The sequence below is a fragment of the Dama dama genome, chromosome 16, assembly GCF_033118175.1.
Source record: "Dama dama isolate Ldn47 chromosome 16, ASM3311817v1, whole genome shotgun sequence".
Lineage (NCBI taxonomy): Eukaryota > Metazoa > Chordata > Mammalia > Artiodactyla > Cervidae > Dama > Dama dama.
In genome coordinates, this window is record NC_083696.1 from 36317127 (window position 1) to 36338220 (window position 21094).

At 46.5% G+C, this 21094-nt stretch overlaps 1 protein-coding gene across 1 annotated transcript in view; it reads right to left on the minus strand.

The window, feature by feature from the left end:
* EPHX2 (epoxide hydrolase 2) overlaps positions 1-21094 on the minus strand; it is a 54210-nt gene that overhangs the window by 19081 nt on the left and 14035 nt on the right. The window contains exons 5-12 of the mRNA XM_061163838.1: positions 20630-20752; positions 16142-16216; positions 12062-12157; positions 11465-11543; positions 9514-9548; positions 7248-7274; positions 5485-5570; positions 527-638 (exon numbers count right to left, since the gene is read on the minus strand). Of these exons, the coding sequence (XP_061019821.1) occupies positions 527-638; positions 5485-5570; positions 7248-7274; positions 9514-9548; positions 11465-11543; positions 12062-12157; positions 16142-16216; positions 20630-20752 (633 nt within the window). The remainder of the gene's footprint in view (positions 1-526; positions 639-5484; positions 5571-7247; positions 7275-9513; positions 9549-11464; positions 11544-12061; positions 12158-16141; positions 16217-20629; positions 20753-21094) is intronic.

Consider the following 21094-nt stretch of genomic DNA (forward strand, 5'->3'; position numbering starts at 1 on the left):
GGAAGGCATCCTTGGCTTTGAGGCACACAGGTGATCCCTAGAAGCCTCCCACATCTCTCAAAGGACATCTGCAAGGGGTCTGGTGAGGGGCTTTTAGGCTCCGGTGCTGTCTGTAACTATAAACATCCCTCCTCAGTACACAGACATATCAGGTCCCAGGCAGGAAGCCGGGAGGTGGTGCTTACAACCAGAGGTGGGTTTCACCAGCCGCTCAGCCAGAGAACTAAGAAGAAGTGGCTCCAAACGAACGCTCAGCCCCCACTTCCCCATTTCAGAGGAGCAGAAGAACCCCGTCCACCACACTGCTGTTCCATCAACACCCCAAATACACACACACACATGCAGAAATGTGCCATCACCCAGGAAGGACCAGCTGAGCTCAGCTTCACCTGAGCCTACTTGTGAACATCTTTCTCACTGAAGCCACAGAAAACTCAAGAGGGCAGAGACAGATCAGACCATCAGGGAGGAGGGAGGAAGGAGAAAGAACAAAACCCTTGGTGGGCTGGCAGGACCCTGAACTTACCGGTTCCTGGAAGTAGAGCTGGTAATTGAAGGCAGGGTTGGCCTTGATGATCTCCATGGAGGACACTTTGGGATTTGACGGCATGAAGGGAGTATTCAAACTGGCCACTGCCCTGTGGGAAGAAGAGGCGTCAAGACACAGACCCCATAAGAAGACAGTCTGCAAGGACCAGAAAGAATCTTATGTGTCAAAACGTGAGCTCGGAGTGGTGGAGTGCCACATACATGATCTCACTCCAGCAGTGCATGGAGAACTGGACCTAAAACTAAACCACCCTTCTTGACTCTCCAGTCCTATGTTTGTTTGTTTTTTTTAATTTAATTTTTATTTATTTTATATACCCCAATATAGAACCAAAGACATTTTTTACTGGGGTATGACCAATTAACAATGTTGTGGTAGTGTCAAGCAGACAGCAAAGGGACTCAGCCTTACATATACATACATCCGTTCTCCCCCAAATTCCCCTCCCATCCAGGCTGCCATGTAACATTCAGCAGAGTTCCCTGTGCTGGACAGCAGGTTCTTGCTGGTTATACATTTTAAATATAGCAGTGTGTACACGACCTTCCCAAAGTTCCTAATATCCCTTCTCCCCGGCAACCATAACTGCAGTATTTCTCACCTACTTGCCTTCGACAAAGACAGCCACATAAACATGCCCTCATGTATGTTACATACAGTATATCTATCTCGATTAGAATAAGAGCATAGTGTAATCTTTCTCTAGATTTTAAAAACAGTCATTTTTTCTTCCTTCCTTCACTCACTGTTTCCTCTGTGTGGAGTGTAATTCCATGCCACACACCAGGGAAGAGAAAACATAAAACCAATACTCCAGGAGCTTCCTGTGGCCTAACAGGAAGCCTAGACAAATACATGCGTCTGTGCTCAGTCGTGTCTGACTCTTTGCAACCCCATGGACTGTAGCCAGCCAGGCTCCTCTGTCCATGGGATTTCCCAGGGAGGAATATTGGAGCGGGTTGCCATTTTCTTCTCCAGGGAATCTTCCTGACCCAGGGATCAAAGCTGGGTCTCCTGCATTGCAGGCAGATTCTTTACCATCTGAGTTACTAGGCTTCCCATAGGAATAAAAGAGAGGGTGAATTTGAAAGATCCCATGAATGTAGAACTAACAGAAGTTGGCCAGGAACACAGTTAGCTTGGCTGGTTGGCAAGAATTCCATATCCCACTCTTACCTTGGGGAAACTTTTTCCTAAGAAAGAAACAGATATATAGGGTACTTTCTTGGTGGTCCACTGGTTAAAGCTCTGTGCTTCCAATGCAAAGAGTGTGGGTGTGACCCCTGGTCAGGGAACTAACAACCCACATGCCGCTAGGCACAGCAACCCCCCGAAATAAACAGTTAAAAAAATCCCATTAAATTTTTTTTTTAAAAAGCAGATATATGAAATAAAAAAAAAGATATATGAAATATATTTTTAAAAGATATATAAAATAAAAGATATATAAAAAATATACCTATTTTATATATAAAATAGGAGCAATGGGATAATCAGGGCAAAAGAAATAATCAGAGAAAGGACTGGTAAGTCTTACTCCATACCAGCCAATAGAAATATAATTCAAACCATATATGATTAAAAATTTTCTCCTGCAGTGCAGGAGACCTGGGTTCAATTCCTGGGTTGGGAAGATTCCCCTGGAGGAGGGCATGGCAACCCACTCCAATATTCTTGCCTAGAGGATCCCCATGGATATAAGAGCCTGGCAGGCTACAGTCCACAGGGTCACAAAGAATTGGACACGACAGAGTAACTAAGCATAGCACAGTAGCCAAATTAAAACCAGCAAAAAGGAACATGTGAGGTTAATTTTAAACAATATTTAATATTAATTAATTTGATATTAATTTTAATTTAATGTTAACCGAAACATTAATATTTAACCCAATATATCAAAAATATTAATAATTTTGATATGTAATCAATATTAAGAATTATTAAGAAGCTATTTTACATTCTTTTTTTCATACTAAGTCTTTGGAATCTGGAAGGCATTTTCTACTTATAGTAATCTCAGTTCAAAACTGGCCACATTTCAAAGGTTCAATAGCCATGATTAGTGCAGGTTATGGTATAGATAAGTTATATTTATGCCTATAGGCTTCTAATGATACCACAGTGAACCCATTTTAAGTGTTATTTAAGTCACAAGTCAAGAAACTGTAACTTTTACTAAATATTCTGGACAGAATGGGTTTTTTTTTTTTTTAATCACTTTGACACATTATTTATTCCATATTAAAAAACCATCACTAAATGAGATGATAGCATGTAAATACTTAAAGACTAATTAGTACATATAAACTGCATTAAGATTAGAAAAAGCTGAACCATAGCTCCTGGCAGCAGCATCTTTAGGTGATTGTTAAAGAGAGGATAGAAAACAAACAAGTGAGTACATCCTTATTTTAAATAGGTCCCCAAAGCTTATTTCAGTAGAAAGGCAAAACCACGATTCAAAGAAATATTCCACATCAAGTGTTGCCTTTTCTTTTTCCTTCACTCTTTGTCTGAATAGAAAGGCAGAGATCAGTGCTGTCAACAATATTTTTTAATAAAAGATGCTCCCAGACCCAGAGATGCACTGTCCCATTCTCTGGAGACCCAGAGATGTGAGACCCTGAGAGGGTCTCAGCTCCCTTACAACCTCCCAGGAATAAGGTAACAGGGCTGATTTGATGAGCGCAGATGGAGGAGAAGCTACTGCTCCAGAGTCAACAGCAGACATGGTGGAAACGGCACAAGGAGAAAAGAAACAGGAAACCAGAGCATGCCTGCGTGTCTCAGATCTGATGTTATTATGCACAAAATTTCACCTGGCTCATGTTTAACTTTTAAAATTCTCACAGGAGAGAAAGAGACAAAGAGAGAGACTAAGTTTAGTAGAACAACAACAATGTGGAGACCATCTGTTGTTGCTCTATTTCTTTTTGTTCCCTTCAAGAAGCATCTAGGGACTTCCCTGGTGACCCAGTGGTTAAGAGTCTGCCTTCCAATGCAGGGTCTGCGGGTTCAATCTCTGGTCGGGGAACTAGGACCCCACGGTGCTGAACGGCAACGAAGTCACAACTAAGGCCTGATGCAGTCAAATAAATAAAAAAGGAAGAAGAAGCACCTAACACAGTCTCCAGAGTAACTTTTTGGTGAAACTGACTCTTAAGAGCTTATTTCTTACCTTGCTTTTGAATGAGAGAGAGAGAACAGAGAGAGAAGCTGAAGCGATCAGAACAGAGCACAAAAACTTTAAAACTATTTTAGGAAATGTTTGATTTTTTTCTGGTCTTTGAGAGCACCCAACTGTTTGAACTGGGGTTGAACTGAGCATAAATATCTTGAAAGTTTCTCGAGTGTTTCCATTTGTATAAACTCTGCCAAATAAAAAGTGATTGGGTGAGTTAGGGAAACAGAGATGACTGCTAAGGATGATGTTTTAGTTAATTTGCTAAGATCGAAGGCTGAAATGGGAGGTCAGACAGGCTTTAACTGCAGTTACCAACTCAAGTGGTGTGTGGCCACAAAGACCGCCTGACCCTCCAGGTTCAAAGCAGGTCATCTGAAAGCTCCCATGGGTGCCCTGAAATGCCATTCTGCAATGATTATGAGTGATGTGATCAGGATCATGAAACATACTCCAACCTGACTTCCATACAGCATTCTGCAGGTGGAGTAGCCGTGTGTGTGTGTGTGTGTGTGTGTGTGTGTGTGTGTGTGTGTATGTATGTTCAGTCGTTCAGTCATGCCAGCTCTTTGCAACCCCCTGGATTGTAGCCCTCCAGGCTCCTCTGTCCATGGGATTCTCCAGACAAGACTACTGGAGTGGGTTGCCATTTCCTCCTCCAGGGGATCTTCCCAGCCCAGGGACTGAACCTGTGTCTCCTGCAGCTCCTGTATTATCAGGCAGATTCTCTACCACAGAGCCACCTGGGAAGCCCTGGAATAGTCGGGTAGGAGTGGCAATCACCACTTTGTGGTTGAAGAAACCAAGGCCTAATGGGTGAAGTGAGTTGTCACATAGCCAGTTCAGGGCAAAATCGAACGCTGTGTTTTCTGACTCCGACCAGGGCTAAAGTCTCTCCTGGTCCTCAATTCTATGAAGCTGACATCCCTGCTACCTCACCCACTCCCCTCAAAGTCCTGCATTCTGGCTACTTGGGCACAGCATTATTCACTGCATTACTGGTGACTGAGACAGGCCTTGTGCCTAAGACATTAGCTCATTAAACTGTCCCTACTAAGAAATGGAATATTTTCTGCCATATCAGTAAACAAAGGATGTCAGTCACCAGCAACTGCAACCCTCCAAAGTGAGCAGGTGAGCCCTGAGGGAACTCAGGAAAGAAAGAATACCTACCATCTAGGAGCCACCAGACTGTAGCCACTCCCTATGCTGAGCCCTGAGAAAACTCAGGATGTAAAAACAGCATGCTGGCCTTAGACAGCTGAAGTACATGTCAAAGGAATGATTTCAGTGAGCCCAGACTCTTGCGTCTTCCCATACATGGAAAAGTGCTCAATTCCCTAACTTGAGATATCTCATTTCCTTTAATTAACAATCAACTTAAAAAAATTATTGGAAGATAATTGCTTGACAATATTTTGCTGGTTTCTGCCATACATCTGCCATCTGTTGCAAAACTGCTATACAACCTGGCTCCCCCTCACCTCCTCAGAGCAGTTTCTCAGAGCTATCTGAAACACTGTCTCCAGGCTGCAGTCCTCACTTTGCTGCAAATAAAACTTGCAACACTTGAGTTGTGAACATTTTTTTCAATGCTACTCACACACCAGTGGGCTAAGGGAATAAGGTTTTACCTTCTCAGATAACAACCTACCATTTTCAAGATGTTTTCTGGAACTCAAGACCTGAGGAAGCATTTTAGGGAATTCAAGTCTAGTCTGACCCAAACTATTGATGCCCATTGCCTAATTACCTCACTCTCTCGGGGTGGAAGAGAGCGATGGTCCACACCAGCATGCCGCCCCAGTCATGGCCAATGAACACAGCCTGAGAGATGCCCTAGGAGGACAAAGAAAGGGGAAGAGTGTGAGCAGGTTCCTGGGATGGGGGATAGGTGCTGACAGCTGGAGGCCTGGTTCTCCCCTGAGGTCCAACCACAGCAACTACTTCCAAAGTCCACTGTCTTGAAACCTCTGTCCCCACATGTGGGCCCCACAGACCTGCCACACAAACGACTGGCCTTTTAAATCTTCTTGGAAGACTGAGGCCACTGGCCATGAATTTCCTCTCTACCTTCTCTCCAATCAAAATTTTTTTCACCTTCTTTCCTCCTATTTGTCTTAAAGTTAGAATGACTTCCCCTCCCCTTCCGTGCTCTTCTCCCATTGAGTGGTTATTATTCTGTTCCCCATTCTTTTGGGATCTTCTCTCATCTAAGTAGCTAGGAGAGCCTCAAAAGCATCTTATATCTCCTGATTTCTCCCTGCATCTTCCTCTTCTCTGCTGCTGTAACCGCGAATGGCCACATTCCCTTCCATGGAAGACCTACTGTGTCACAGGCTCTTCTAACACACATTTTGCAAATGAGAAGATGGCTCACAGTGGTCAAGAGACTTGCCCACACTGCACGGATGATAAGTGGTGGAGGTCCCAGGTGGAGGTCAGACCCAGGTCCCCCAACCTAAGGACTTCCCAGGTGGTGCTAGTGGTAAAGAACCCACCTGCCACTGCAGGAGACATAAGAGATGCGGGTTCAATCCCTGAGTCAGGAAGATCCCCTGAAGGAGGGCATGACAACCCACTCCAGTATTCTTCCCTGGAAAATCCCATGGACAGAGGAGCCTGGTGGGATAGTCCATAGTGTTGCAAAGAGTTGGATACTACCAAAGTGACTTAGCATGCAGACAGCCCCCAACCTAAAATTGGGCTCCCTCCTCTACCTTACCTACTGATCATATTTAGGGCCTTCAGATCCTTCCCAGCTCCACTAGAAGGAAGTGGGTAGGGCACAATCATTAAAAGAATGATACAACCATTGAGAACAGGATATCACAAAAATCTGTTAGAATGTGCTAGGCCCAAGATGGCAAAAGATTCGACCTTCAGTAGACCTTGAGCCTCATTATATGCTCAAACATTCCAAACCACCTTAAGTGGAGGCATTAGATTTTAAATATTTCAAAAGGGGTGTAACTTTTTAAAAGTTGTGTAACACTGTTGTTCAGTTGCTAAGTCATGTCCAACTCTTTTGAGACCCCATGGGCTGTAGCCCGCCAGACTCCTCTGTCCATGGGATTTCCCAGGCAAGAACACTGGAATGGACTGCCATTTTCCTTCTCCAGGGGATCCTGCTGACCCAGGGGTCAAACCCACATTCCCTGCATTGGCAGGCGGATTCCTTACCACCAAGCCACCTAGGAAGCACTGTGGGAATATTAGGATATTTTCCAAACTTCTTAACCTGGCACTAAGGCTCTCCACCTGGCTTAAAGCCAACAAAGATATCCTATCCCTCGGAAGATGCTTTTCATAAAACAAGAACCAAAACAAATTCATCTGTGTATTCTCCAAACCTGTCTTTGTGGTCCCTTCCCACCCACCACCCCCACTTCCCCGGCTTGTGCCACTCCCTTCAGAGCTCTGACAAATGACAGCTTCTAGGGCTATATCTTTTCTTTAACTGCCCAGCCCCAAACAGAATTCTCCAAAGAGGTCAGTTCAAGATAATTAACTTACCAACTTATCCAGGAAGGTGATCATGTCCTAAGAAAGAAAACACACAGCAAAATCAGAACTGTGGCCATCCAACTCAGCAGCTTCAAGGTTGGAATTACTGTGTTTGCCTTTGTTACAGTCTGAATTGTGTCCTCCCCACCCCCAATCCCACCCCCAAATTCATATGCTGAAGCCCTAACCCCTGGTACTTCAGAATATGGCTGTATTAAATATCTGAAGGTAGAGTCATTTAAAAAGTGATGAAGTTAAATGGGGTCATTAGGGTGAGCCTTAATCCAATATAAAAGGGAAAACAACTATGGCTTCCTGTTTCTCAGCCCCGCTTCTCTGAAAAGACTCCCTTGTCACACCATCTCTGCTGTCTGAGCCAACGCGAAGGGCCTCTGCTCAGTACAATGGGTCTACAGAGCTGCATATACGGGGCCCATACGGGTGGGGCCCTGAGCCAAGAAGATTAGTGTTCTTATAAGAATAGCCCCGGACAGCTGGTTCTCTCTCCCTGCCGTGTGAAGACACAGCAAGAAGGCAGTCACCTGCAGGCCAGGGGGGCCCTCACGAGAACCTGGGCCTACTGGCACCAGATCCCAGACTTTCAGCCTCAAGAAAGGGGAGAGATACACTTCTGTGGTTTAAGCCCTCTGGTCTGTGGTGTCTTGTCATGTAAGCTTGAGCTGACTAATGTACACACTAATGGGGAACTTAGCTGAGGGATTCCCAGAAATTCCAGGACATGCAAAGTGGCAGCACCCATGAGGCTCCTGATGAGGAACCAACAGACTGTCTGATGTAAGAGCATCTCTAAGGGGTGAAGGGTGCAGAACTGTGGTCCAGCTACAGTGACTGGGATGACTTGAGTCCTCCATCAGCAAGAAAAACGATTAAGGAGGAATGTGGGAAATGAAATAAATGCAGGAACCCCTTTACCTTCTCCTCCTAGCTGATACTGTCCATACCACTCCCTTGGCACTAAAGTTTTATTCATAGCGTCTCTCCACTTCCTTCTTTCTTTATTACTCCCTTGATTTCCGGGTTCTCAGACTGGTTCCTCAGACTTGCCTGAGCACGGGCTGCTGTTTCCTGAGTCTACAACTCTGCTTTGGAAGCAACTCAGAGCATGGGCTTTGCTTTTTGGCAACTTACAGAGGCTGTTCACAGGCCAGGAGAAGTCAAGGTCACCAATTCCAGGGCAGCCAGAATCCTGTGCTGTTCCTGGGACCGTTTCATTTCTAACAAGAAACAGCATCATTCTCACAGTTCCCTGAAGGATCTCTGGTCCTGGGGAAATCGTTTCCAGAAGGAAGGTCCTGGATCCATACATATTCTCAGGGGTCGACCCAGGTAACTCTCCACTGGAAAACTCACTAAGTGTACTTTTTCTGTATGACAGGTTGGCTTATACCTGGGCAGGCCACGGTCCCCTCATCCTGCCAGTAAGAAGCATCTGTAATTTTAGCATAACCAGGGGCATCAGCAGTTTTCAGGCCACACAGAAGGCTGTTTCTTCCTCCTGGTCCCTCCAGCCTTTGCTTTTGCTCTAGGGCTGATGGAGGTTTGGGTGCAAGCTCTGAGATGAGGGTCCCCCTCCTAATGGTGCTTATGCCTTAGAATAGGAAGACCACTGCAGTCTCCAGTCCACACACTCACTCCCAGGGTCTGACCAAAAATATCTTTACCAAAATAAAGTGATATTTTAAAAATTCTCAGGATGGAAAGGTGATATGGTGGTGTGGTTAAGAGCAGGAGCAGGGGAGCTACTACAGAATTCAAACCTGGCTCTAAAACTGTTGACCTCAGGCAAATTATATGATCCCTCATACTCAATTTCCTCTTCCATCAAACACTGAGAAAAATACTTGATATACAGGGTGTGTGTGCATGCTGAGTTGCTTCAGTCATGACTCTTTGCAACTGTATGGACTGTAGCCCGCCAGGCTCCTCTGTCCATGGGATTCTCTAGGCAAGAATACTAGAGTGGGTTGCTATGCCCTCCTCCAGGGAATCCTCCCAACCCAGGGATCCAACCAGCATCTCTTATGTCTCCAGCTTTGGCAGGCAGGTTCTTTACCACTAGAACCACCTGGGAAAACCTACTTGATATACAGTAAATGTTGGCTATTATTTCAAATATTTCAACTTTCAGAAAGAACTTATACCCAAATGCTGTGAAATGCTGCATTCTTAGAGCTTAAATCACACTTCTGTTTTTTATGAATGAAAACACAGGATGGAAAAGAAGTTACAGATGTTACCCAAAGACACTTCTTACCTTGCTTAACACTTCCAAGGAGTATTCTTCTATTTCTGCAATTATAAATAAAAGAAACATTTAATTTAATTTGTGTGATTAAAAATTACCAACAAACTAAAAAAGGCCTCTTTGCAAAAAAAAAAAGTATCTTATTACATGATTAGAGTGATATAGTCTGTACAAGGGATTCAGGGAAGATTACAATAGAGATGAATAAAAATAAACACTTAAATAATTAAAGAAAAAACCCTTAGACATCTTTTCTGAATATTTGGACTGAGTCCTTCCTTTTATCTAGAATGCTTCTGTGTCGTTCAAGAGGTAGTAAGCTGAGGCTGAGTTGACATGATGACATTTAGGGAACAGTCACAGAGGCACACTCTTGCCGTGATAGGCTGAGTGGCCTGGAGGTGGCCCCTGAGTGCCTGAGACCCCCAGCCCATGTCAGCGGGCTTCCCACTCAGCATAGCAGGGCAATGTGAATGTGGCTGCAGCAGCTCAGGAAAGGGGTGGTGAGCCACCGCCTGGGCTCTCTAGGCTGCTAAGAGCATCCTTGACGACAGAGGGACCAGCGACTCTGCTCCACACCTGACTGCTTCCCATTCCCTCCTCCACACGGCATTCTTGAAGGTTGGGGGCTGAGGATCCCTCTGACACTGATAAAGACAATGCACTCTTAGGCAATCCTGTGGTTAAGACTTTGTCTTTCAATGCAGGGGGTGCAGGTTCGATATCTGGTCAGGGAGCCGAGATCCCACATGCCTTGTGGCCAAAAAACCAAAAACATAAAACAGAAGCAACGTTGTAACAAATTCAACAAAGACTTTAAAAATTGTCCTAATAAAAAAAAAAATCTTAAAAATACAATGGATTCCTCTCTTCCCAGGGAAAATGCTCATAAACCCACATGTGGTCTCAAGGGTTCATAGGCCCTGACATCATCAGATGGGCTCCCACTAGGACCCATAGATGCTGGGTTAAGTAAGAATCTGGCCTACAAATTACTGTATGATTCAGTAATTCCACTTCTGGGTATATAAGCCAAAGAACTGACAGGAGGAATGCAAAGAGATATTTGTACACCTGTGTTAATTGCAGCATTATTTACAATAGCCAAAAGGGGAAGCCATCCCAGTGTCCATCAATGGATGCATGTATAAACAAACTGTGGTCTGTTCACACAATGAAATATTGTGTGTGTGTGTGTGTGTTCAGTCCCTCAGTGGTGTCCGACTCTTTGCAACCCTATGAACTATAGCCCGCCAGGCTCCTCTGTCCATGGGATTATTCTGGAAAGAATACTAGAGTGGGCTCCTAGATCCTCTAGGAGATCTCCCTGACCCAAGGGTTGAACCTGCATCTCCTGAGGCTCCTGCATTGGCAGGCATATTCTTTTATCACTGATCTCCTGAGCCTCCCACAATGGAATATTACTCATCCCTAAAAAGGAAGGAAATTGTGATACAGGATATAACATGGATGAACCCTGACGACATTATGCTAACTGAAATAAGTCAATTACAAAAGGATGGATACTGTATGATCCACTTAGATGAGGTACCTGGTCAAGTTTATAGAATCAGAGAGCAGAAGGGAGCTTGTGTGGGAACCGAGGAGAGGGAGAATGGGGAGTCACTGGTTAATGGTACAGAGATTCAGTTCTGCAAGATGGAAGAAGCTGGATGGTACCAATTACACCCTATATCCTCACTGACTCACAGGAGACTCCCTTGGGGGCACAGATCGCTGGGTTTCTTACATTCATTCAGAGTATGAGGACCAGAGTCATCTGGGGCCCAAAGTGCGCAGACATGGACACTGCAGGAGCTGGGAGGGGAGGGGGGGAGTCAGACCTCCTGGAAGGGCTGCCTGCTCTGACATGGGAACAGGTGAAGATAGTGCAGTTGGAGAGCTCAGACAGCCAGAGGGCATGACCAACGCAGGAACAGCTGTAAAACAGCTAACTCACCAGGAGGAGCGGAGGACTCTCCGTAGCCTTTCATATCCACAGCGAGGACCCGGAAACCCGCCTGGGCCAGAGCAGGGATCTAGAACACAAACATTTCAGACCCCCTCCGGTGTGGCCTCATCAGTATTTTTTGGACACTCCCTCTTTGCTTCTTATAAATGGCTCGGTTCTAAATGCCACATGACACTACCTGGAATCCTTGCCATGGGGTTGGAATCTCACTGCGATGGGGCTGCCATGGATGGTGGTAGGGTTTGTACACTGCACCTAATGCGCCTCTGCACCTACCAGAGACAGCAGCTTTCCTAGCAAAGACCTTGCAGATTTTTATACTCGCTACAGAGACTTCCCAGCAGGTGGCATAAAGCATCTTGAGGAAATCTACCTTTATGAAATCTGCAAAGGGAGTATAGGAACCAGCATAGCTCTGAGCTCAGAAGCCATCTCTGACCCCAATATTTCAGCGATATCATGGTCATCCTTGGGAGACGATGCTCCACAGCAAGGTGTCAGCTTCTTAATGATGTCCAAGGCTGGGTCACACCATCTTCTCTCCCCTCACTTGACCGGGGTGTACCTTCTCCCAGTTTCCCTTACCTGGTACCTCCAAGAGAACCAACTCTCAGGAAATCCATGGCAGAGGCACACAACAGGGCCGGAACCCAGCTCCACAAAATGCAGACGCACCCCAGGCTGTTGAAGAGAGAGGGCAGCAGGGAGTGATCACAGCCTGCAGGCCAGAGGGAACCAACGCCTCTTCCCCAGACACATTTCAAGGCTATTGTTTTTCCAGTGGTCATGTATGGATGTGAGAGTTGGACTATAAAAAAAGCTGAGCGCCAAAGAATTCATGTTTTGAACTGTGGTTTTGGAGAAGGCTCTTGAGAGTCCCTTGGACTGCAAGGAGATCCAACCAGTCCATTCTAAAAGGAGATCAGTCCTGGGTGTTCATTGGAAGGACTGATGTTGAAGCTGAAACTCCAATACTTTGTCCACCTGATGTAAAAAGCTGACTCATTTGAAAAGACCCTGATGCTGGGAAAGATTGAGGATAGGAGGAGAAGGGGACGACAGAGGATGAGATGGTTGGATGGCATCACTGACTCAATGGGCATGAGTTTGGGTAGGCTCCAGGAGTTGGTGATGGACAGGGAGGCCTGGTGTGTTATGGTTCACGGGGCTGCAAAGAGTTGGACACGACTGAGCAACTGAGCTGAACTGAACTGAACTGAATGTCGGAAAACAAACTGACTTTTCCTTCCTCCCTAAAAGGCCCTCATTCTGTCAGGGTTTCTGGTACCATATGTATTGCATATGTTAAACTAGGGGCTGGGGCTTTTCTGGTGGTCTAGTGGTTAACAATCCTCCTTGCAATGCAAGGGACACCAGCTCCATCTGAGGTCTGGGGGTATCCCATATGCCACGGGGCAACTAAGCCTGTGTACCACAGCTAATGAGCCTGCACCCTAGAGCCCATGCTCTGCAACAAGAGAAGCCATGGCAACAAGAAGCCTGAGCATCACAACTACACAGTAGTCCCTGCTTGCCGCAACTAAAGAAAGCCCTCGAACAGCAACAAAGACCCAGCATAGACAAAAATAAAATCAATTAGTTAATTGAAAATAAAGTAAACTGGGGCTGATCTTGTGCAGGGCATAATATTCACATGAAGGTGCAGAACACCGTGATTGTTCTGTTAAAAGCTGTTTGTCTCCTGAATGTGAATTTTCCCCCCAGCTTCTATGCTTCTGGTCTTTTGTGAACTACACAGGTGTGCCCAAGCCTGCTTGGGCTGAAAATCCACCTTCTTCTCTTCTCCTTGGCTCCTGCTGACATTTTCCAGGCCTCTCCCAACCTCCTTGCAGAGGCGTGGCCGTGTGGCTGGCCAGCACCGCCTGAGTACAATAGCCCTGTGCTCCCTCTGGGCCATAAACCTCTCCCGCATCTGGTTCCCCCTGGCCTTTCCTATCTGTACCCGAATGGACTGGACCGTGAGGAAGGAAGAACCTGCAAAAAGAAGAAGCCTGGGTGCTTGAATGACTGTGAGGAGACAGCCCACTCCCAAACCACACCGGATTGCGCTGCCAGACAGAAACAAACTTGGAGTCAAGCCACTGAAAGTGTGAGGCTGTTTATTACAGCACCGAGCCTACTCTGACCATTACAGCAGGGTCTAAGCAAAAGAGATAAAGCAATATATAGTCAAAGCACCCTATTTTCCCCTCAAAATACATATCTTTAAATTCCTAATGGAAACAAAAAAAAAGCTCCATCTTATGGAAATCTACTTGGAACGACTCTATTTCACTGCATCTCATACAACTCCAAGGTGAGCATTCCAAACTGGAAGTTTCACTCATAATTCCCAATGAACTATTTTGCTCAAGAAAACATCAGGCTGATGTTTCACAAACTATTTCATGGACAATAGTCTTTTTTTTTTTTTTAATAAGAATATGTTCTATAGTCTTTCCTTTAGTACTTGGCAAAGAAAGGGAATTGAACTTTTTTGTTTAGGCAACAGTTAATATGCTTTAATTTGTAAAACTTGAATTTTATATGTAAAATTGTTGTTATTTAGTCACTAAGTCATGTCTGACTCTTTGGCGACCTCATGGACTGTAGCGCACCAGGCTCCTCTGTCTGCGATTTTTCCGAGCAAGAATCCTGGAGTGGGTTGCCATTTCCTTCTCCAGGAATTGAACTTTAAATTCTATACTCCTTTATATTGAAAAATGTTACAGTACTGTTGCCCAGTCAAATGATCCTAACCGCCCTCTTTCTTAATGGATCTTAACTAAAAGGTTTGTTCTTTCAGCTGAGTAGCTCAGCAAACACATGCACTTTCCCATCCTTTGAACAACTTGTTAACACAAATTGTCATTAAGCCAGAAATCGGAGATCTATTATAGCGCATTTTGAGTTTCATTGACATCAAGGCAACAGTACCCGCAGAGCCTGGGTTCCCCAGAGGCCACTACCCAAGTCCTTAAGTTTGGGGTGAGGCCAGAGGATGTGGTTAGGCAGCTCTGAATCACACTCCTTCCAGGTCAAATAGGAATTTATTGAAACTGGCTGGATATGCAAACATCAGGAGGATTATGAGAACAAATCCTATCCACAGGGTTGGAGATGCAGGGTCACAGCCCAGACCCCAGCCCCAGGCAAGGAGCCCCTCATGCTGCTTCAGTATTAGAGATGAAGTCTGGAGGGAGCTTATGAAACCTTCACCACTCCAGGAGTACCCAGGACCTCACTCACTGATGCTCATCAGAAGCGCCCTTTCTCACTGTTCAAATCCCACTCATCCTCTGATGCCCGCTTCGCCACTGAACCTCATCCCCAGCAATTACATTACAGTCACTTTCTCTACCCCCATAGAGTCCATTCTGAGTACCCGAGTCACTGCCAGTAGGGCCACACCCTGTAATGTCACCATGGGAAATATTTTCCTGGCAGACTGCAGACTGCACAAGCCCTGAGGTCATGGAAGACCTCTATTCATCTAGGTTATTTCTTGGGGTGCCGAGCAAACAGCGAATGCTCCCTGAATATCCCTGTGGCTCTCCTCCAGGGCATCAGACCCCCACCCCCCTCCTCAGGTCCCAGATCTGCACAGCTCAGGACACCTGCTCTCTTTGTCCTCATCTCTCTTGTTTGTGGAGCATGAGGCACTACACCCCATGATCAACACAGGATATTTCAGTTAATCCTTACAAGAACTCCGAGACCAGGTTTTATCACCATCACATCACATAGCTGTGTATACTGAGGTTCAGGACATTAAGAAATGTATCCATATTTGCAGACTTAGTAAGTGCCAAAGCAGGATTCTAACTGGTTCTTTCTGGCTCCAAAGAAACTGTTGGGTTTTGGTTTTGTGTCAGCTAACCCATAGCTACACATGCTTTCTTAGTTAAATGGTCACAGTGCCAAATCAAGAAAGATCCCAAAATGAACCTGAGTAGATGTCCCAAAGCCCTGCCCTGTATGCCGACTGGGTCGGAAGTCAGGGCCCCTCTGCACATGGCCTTGGTCTTGCCGCAGCCCTGATCCCTGGGCTTAAAACTGGCTGTCTCCCTCTTTTTCTTTCCCCTGCAGGTTCCCCAGGACCAGTCTGGTGCCTCCCTGCACCTTTCATATCTGGCTCATGCCTGACACAAAGGAAGGCCCCAATCACACCCGCCAGATGAAATAATGAAATTAAGTGCCAGACACACAGACTGTGCAGGCCGAGCAAGGCCCCCACGTGGCCTGCTGTTTGGTGGGAATCTGACCACACTGGCCCACATCTCTTATTGAGTTTTGAGGAATGATGCTTTTGTTGTGTTGTTGTTTAGTTGCTAAGTCATGTCCAGTCTTTTTCGACCCGATGGACTATATAGCCCACCAGGCTCCTCTGTCCTTGGGATTTCCCAGGCAAGAATACTGGAGTGTGTTGCCATTTCCTCCTCCAGGGGATCTTCCTGATCCAGGGATCGAATCCACATCTCCTGTATTGGCAGGTGGAGTCTGTGTCACTGAGCTGCCAGGGAAGCTGGATGCTTGTGGGAAAGGCCTTTTCCCTATAAATGGTGGGTGTGCAGCTCCCTGGGAGATTTCATAAGCGTCTCTTGAGTCGTCTTACATGGGCTGGCTGGAGAGGACTCGGCTGACGGCGAGAGCGCACGGACTCACCTTTATGGGCACGTATCCGTGGGTCACGGTGCTTGGATCACATGAGATGGGCAGGGGGGCTGCAGTTTGGAGAAGCTGAAAGTAAGAGACGCACAGTAAGGGGACGGCTCCGCTTCTGTCCACAAGAAGACCTCTGAGTTCACAAAGTATCTCAAGACAGCCCCAGCTTGTGCCATGGCCTCCTGAGCCGACCAGGTGACTGACCTACTGGGCCCCACTTCCCCGGGGTCACAGCCAGGCTTCACTCCCTCCATTTCCCCTCGGGTCAGCGGAGTCTGGTAACCGAGTTCTGGCCAATGGGTAGCAGACAAAAGAGTATGGCCCGTGCAACTAGAGGTGATCAAACTGAGAGAAGCAGCTCAGACAAAGACAAATACCATTCTGTCACTTACAGGCAGACTCTAAAATGTGCACAAATGAACCTGTCTGTGAAAGAGAAACAGACTCAGACAAAAAGAATAGACTTATGGTTGCCAGTGGTGGGGGCTGGGGGGAAGAGAGGGATGGATTGGAGTTTGGGATTAGTAGATGCAAACTATTTTATATAAGACAGATTAAACAACAAGGCCCTACTATATGGCACAGGGAACTATATCCAGTGCTGTGTAGTCGCTAAGTTGTGTCTGACTCTTTTGCGATCCCATAGACTGTAACCCACTAGGCTCCTCTGTCCATGGGATTTCCCAGGCAAGGATACTGGAGTGGGTTGCCATTTCCTTTTCCAGGGGATCCTCCCAGACCAAGAATCGAACCTGCATCACCAGGATTGCAAGAGGATTCTTTACCGCTGAGCCACCAGGGAAGCTCATGGAAAAGATTTTAAAAATGCAAGAAAAATAAAAGAAGAAGAGTGTGGTCTGACCACCAGACCTGTGAAAATCCACATGCGAATAATGGAGGGAGTAGACTGTGAAATTCACCTCCTTTTAAACATGGAAGAGTCTGCCTGGGAATCTGTAGAGGGTGAGACTGGCGGGTCTCCACCTATGCAGTGTTCAGAAAGGACCCAGGGTATGGTGGCAGGGACGGGCAGCTGGGTGCCTCTGACAGTGATGAGGGAGTCAAGACAGCCCCCAGGGCCAGTGTACCCTGGAGTCCTTTTTCTAATGTGTCCCCAACTTCCCAGGTCACACACTAGGGGGTGTCTCCCTGATTCCATGGGTGGGATAGGTTCCTACAAACACACGGTTCTCCCATGTTTTTGTCCAGCTTATAAAGCCCATTCATGACTGATTCTTATAGCCTTTCTGACAGATAAGAGGCACTTCCCTGTTTAAAAAGGAGTGATTTTTTTTCCCTTACACCTTCCCCATGCCCCTTTGGAGGACAAGTGGGACATAGCTTACTTTCCCTATTGTACAAGGCCGGTGTGTGTGGCTCAGATGTGATGAAGGGATAAATCTCGTAAGTGGGACCAGCAAGTGGCCACTCTAATTCCAGGTTTGGTGCTTCCTTCTCTGCTGCACAAGGCTTCTGGGCTTGCGTAAAGACAAACCAAGCTTGGGAGAGATGCTCTAACGTGAGGTCATTGTGCTCTGTGTGCTATGCCAAGCTGCTTCAGTTGTGTCCGACTCCGCAGTCCTATGGACTGTAGCCCACCAGGCTCCTCTGAGTCCATGGGATTCTCCAGGCAAGGAAACTGGACTGGGTTGTCATTTCCTTCTCCAGGGGATCTTCCTGACCCAGGGATGGAACCTGAGTCTCCTGCATTGGCAGGTGGGTTCTTTACTACTGAGCCACTCTTAACTCCCCTCCAAAGACCCCTCACAGCACCACTGTGGTCTGGTTTTGTTTTCACCACATGCTCTGTGTGAAGGAGGCACCACTATTATTGAAGATCTACACTGACTGTGTAAGAGATTAAAAAATGTATTAATATATCGGTCTCTGCCCCTGGTGCCTGGCACAGAGCTCCTGAAGCCCTTGTAAATTCTTAAATAGTAAGAGTGCTCATTGAAAAAGCAAGAGAGTTCCAGAAAAACATCTATTTCTGCTTTATTGACTATGCCAAAGCCTTTGACTATGTGGATCACAATAAACTGGAAAATTCTCAAAGAGATGGGAATACCAGACCACCTGACCTGCCTCTTGAGAGATCTGTATGCAGGTCAGGAAGCAACAGCTAGAACTGGACGTGGAACAACAGACTGGTTCCAAATAGGAAAAGGAGTACGTCAAGGGTGTATATTGTCACCCTGCTTATTTAACTTATATGCTGAGTACATCATGAGAAACACTGGGCTGGAGGAAGCACAAGCTGGAATCAAGATTGCTGGGAGAAATCAATAACCTCAGATATGCAGATGACACCACCCTAATGGCAGAAAGTGAAGAAGAACTAAAGAACCTCTTGATGAAAGTGAAAGAGGAGAGTGAAAAAGTTGGCTTAAAGTGCAACATTCAGAAAACTAAGATCATGGCATCCGGTCCCATCACTTCCTGGCAAATAGATGGGAAAACAGTGGAAACAGTGGCAGACTTTATTTTCTTGGGCTCCACAATCAATGCAGATGGTAATTGCAGCCATGAAATTAAAAGACGCTTACTCCTTGGAAGGAAAGTTATGACCAACCTAGAGAGCATATTAAAAGGCAGAGACATTACTTTGCCAACAAAGGTCCCTCTAGTCAAGGCTATGGTTTTTCCAGTGGTCATGTATGGATGTGAGAGTTGGACTATAAAGAAAGCTGAGCACTGAAGAATTGATGCTTTTGAACTGTGGTGTTGGAGGACTCTTGAGAGTCCCTTGGACTGCAAGGAGATCCAACCAATCCATCCTAAAGGAAATCAGTCCTGAATGTTCATTGGAAGGACTGATCTTGAAGCTGAAACGCCAATATTTTGGCAACCTGATGCGAAGAACTGACCCACTGGAAAAGACCCTGATGCTGGGAAAGATTGAAGGCAGGAGAAGAAGGGGACGACAGAGGATGAGATGTTTGGATGATATCACCGACTCAATGGACATGAGTTTGGGTAGGCTCCAGGAGTTGGTGATGGACAGAGAGGGTTGGCATGCTATGGTCCATGGGGCAAAGAGTCGGACACGACTGAGCTACTGAACTGAACTGAACTGAAGAGTGCTCAGAGCATCTTTTGTTCTAATGAGGTGACTCTGGGTGGGTTCCTGGGTGGGGGCTGGTCACCAGAAAGACAAAGCCAGGATTAGAAGCTTGGGATTTTCAGCACCCCCCACTCCCCCACAACGTCTGGAAGGGGAGGGAGGGAGGAAGGGCTGGAAGTGGAGTCAATAATTGATCGTGCCTACATGAGGAAGTCTCCATGAACATCCACCCAACTCCAGGAGCATGGAGTTCAGAGAGCTTCTAGGCTGGTGAGATCCACGCGGAAAGGGTAACACGCCACAGCCCCAGGGAGACAGAGGCCCCTGTGCGCGGGACCCTCCCAGAGCTTGCCCTGTGACTCCCTTCATCTGGCCGTTCATCTGTGTCCTTTATTAAATTCTTTTATAAACTGGTTAGGGTTAGGGTTCTCCAGGGGACCTTCCCCACCCAGGGATCGAACCTGGGCCTCCTGCATTGCAGGCAGATTCTTTCCTGACTGAGCCACCAGGAAAGCCCGAATAACACTTTATAAACTGGTAGACAAAAGTGCTTCCCTGAGTTCCGTGAGCCACTGTAGCAAGTTAATAGATTCGGGGGGTGGGGTCCTGAGACCCCCCAATTTATAGCCAATCGGTTGGGAGCACAGGTGACAACCTGAATGTGGGGTTGGCAAATGAAGTCGAGGGGTCAGTCTTGTCAGACTGAGCCTTAACCTGGGAGCTCTGATACCCTCTCCAGGTAGATGGTGTCAGAACTAAGTTACATGGTAGGCCACCCAGCTCGTGTGGCGGAGAACTGCTTGGTGTGGGGGAAAACCTCCACATATTTGGTGGTAATACGTGTCAGAAAGAAAGTGTGCGGCAACTAAGACTTGATGCAGCCAAATAAATAAACATATTTTTAAAAGAACAAAAGATGCCTCCCCTCTGGCAGAGCAGGCTAACCCCTAGCAGTCCCCAGCAGCATCTTGGTGGGCCTCCCTGCCTCCTGAGAGAGGAACAGGTTTACTTTGGAGCTTTCCCTCTGACTGCCAAGAGGGTGTGACCCATGTGGAACTAAACCACTATGCCTGAGAGCCAGCAGCATCACCAGGCAGATCAGAGAACAGGGCTCCCGACCACTTCAGGGAGGACCTGGCAGTGACATTCTCGTATTTACTCTGAATGCGTGACTCTGAGGGCCTTGCTCTAGTCTTGGTCCCCTGCCTCTGACCAGTATAGATTCTTGCTCTCCGAACATCCTTTCCCTGTTCGCTGACTGCAGAGAAGGAAATAGGAAGTTCGTCACAGACATCATGCTGGTTACAGGAAGGGTAACAGTCTCCCACCCAGCAGGCCCTCATCTGGAACCCCGCGTGTTTTGTTGAGCGTGGCTAAACACAGGCAAGTGAGGAAATCCGACTCGGCACAGAGAGAAAAGTTACCTGCACCCCGGTTACTTTCTCCAGCTCCTTCAGGGCCGTGTCAGTGTCGTGGACGAGAATGGTGACCGTCCCCATCTCGCGGGCTGGCTTCAGATTAGTTTCGAAGTTATCTAAGAAAACCACCTGAATGCAAAGAGCATGGATGGTAGTGTCAGTTTGATCAAAGCAAAACTCAAGCATGAGGACCACTAGCCTGAAATAAGCTACAATGTGGACAGTGGCTGAGGTTAAGAATTAGTAATGTCAGGACTTCCCTGACAGTCCAGTGGTTAAGACTTTGTCTTCCAATGCAGGGGGTGCGGGTTCTATCCCTGGTCAGGGAGCTAAGGTCCTACAAGCATCTCAGCCAAAAAAACAAAATGTAAAACAAAAGCCGTGTTGTAACAAATTCAATAAAGACTTTAAAAATGGTCCATATAAAAAAATCTTAAAAGAAAAAGAAAAGGATTAGTAATCTCGTGATCA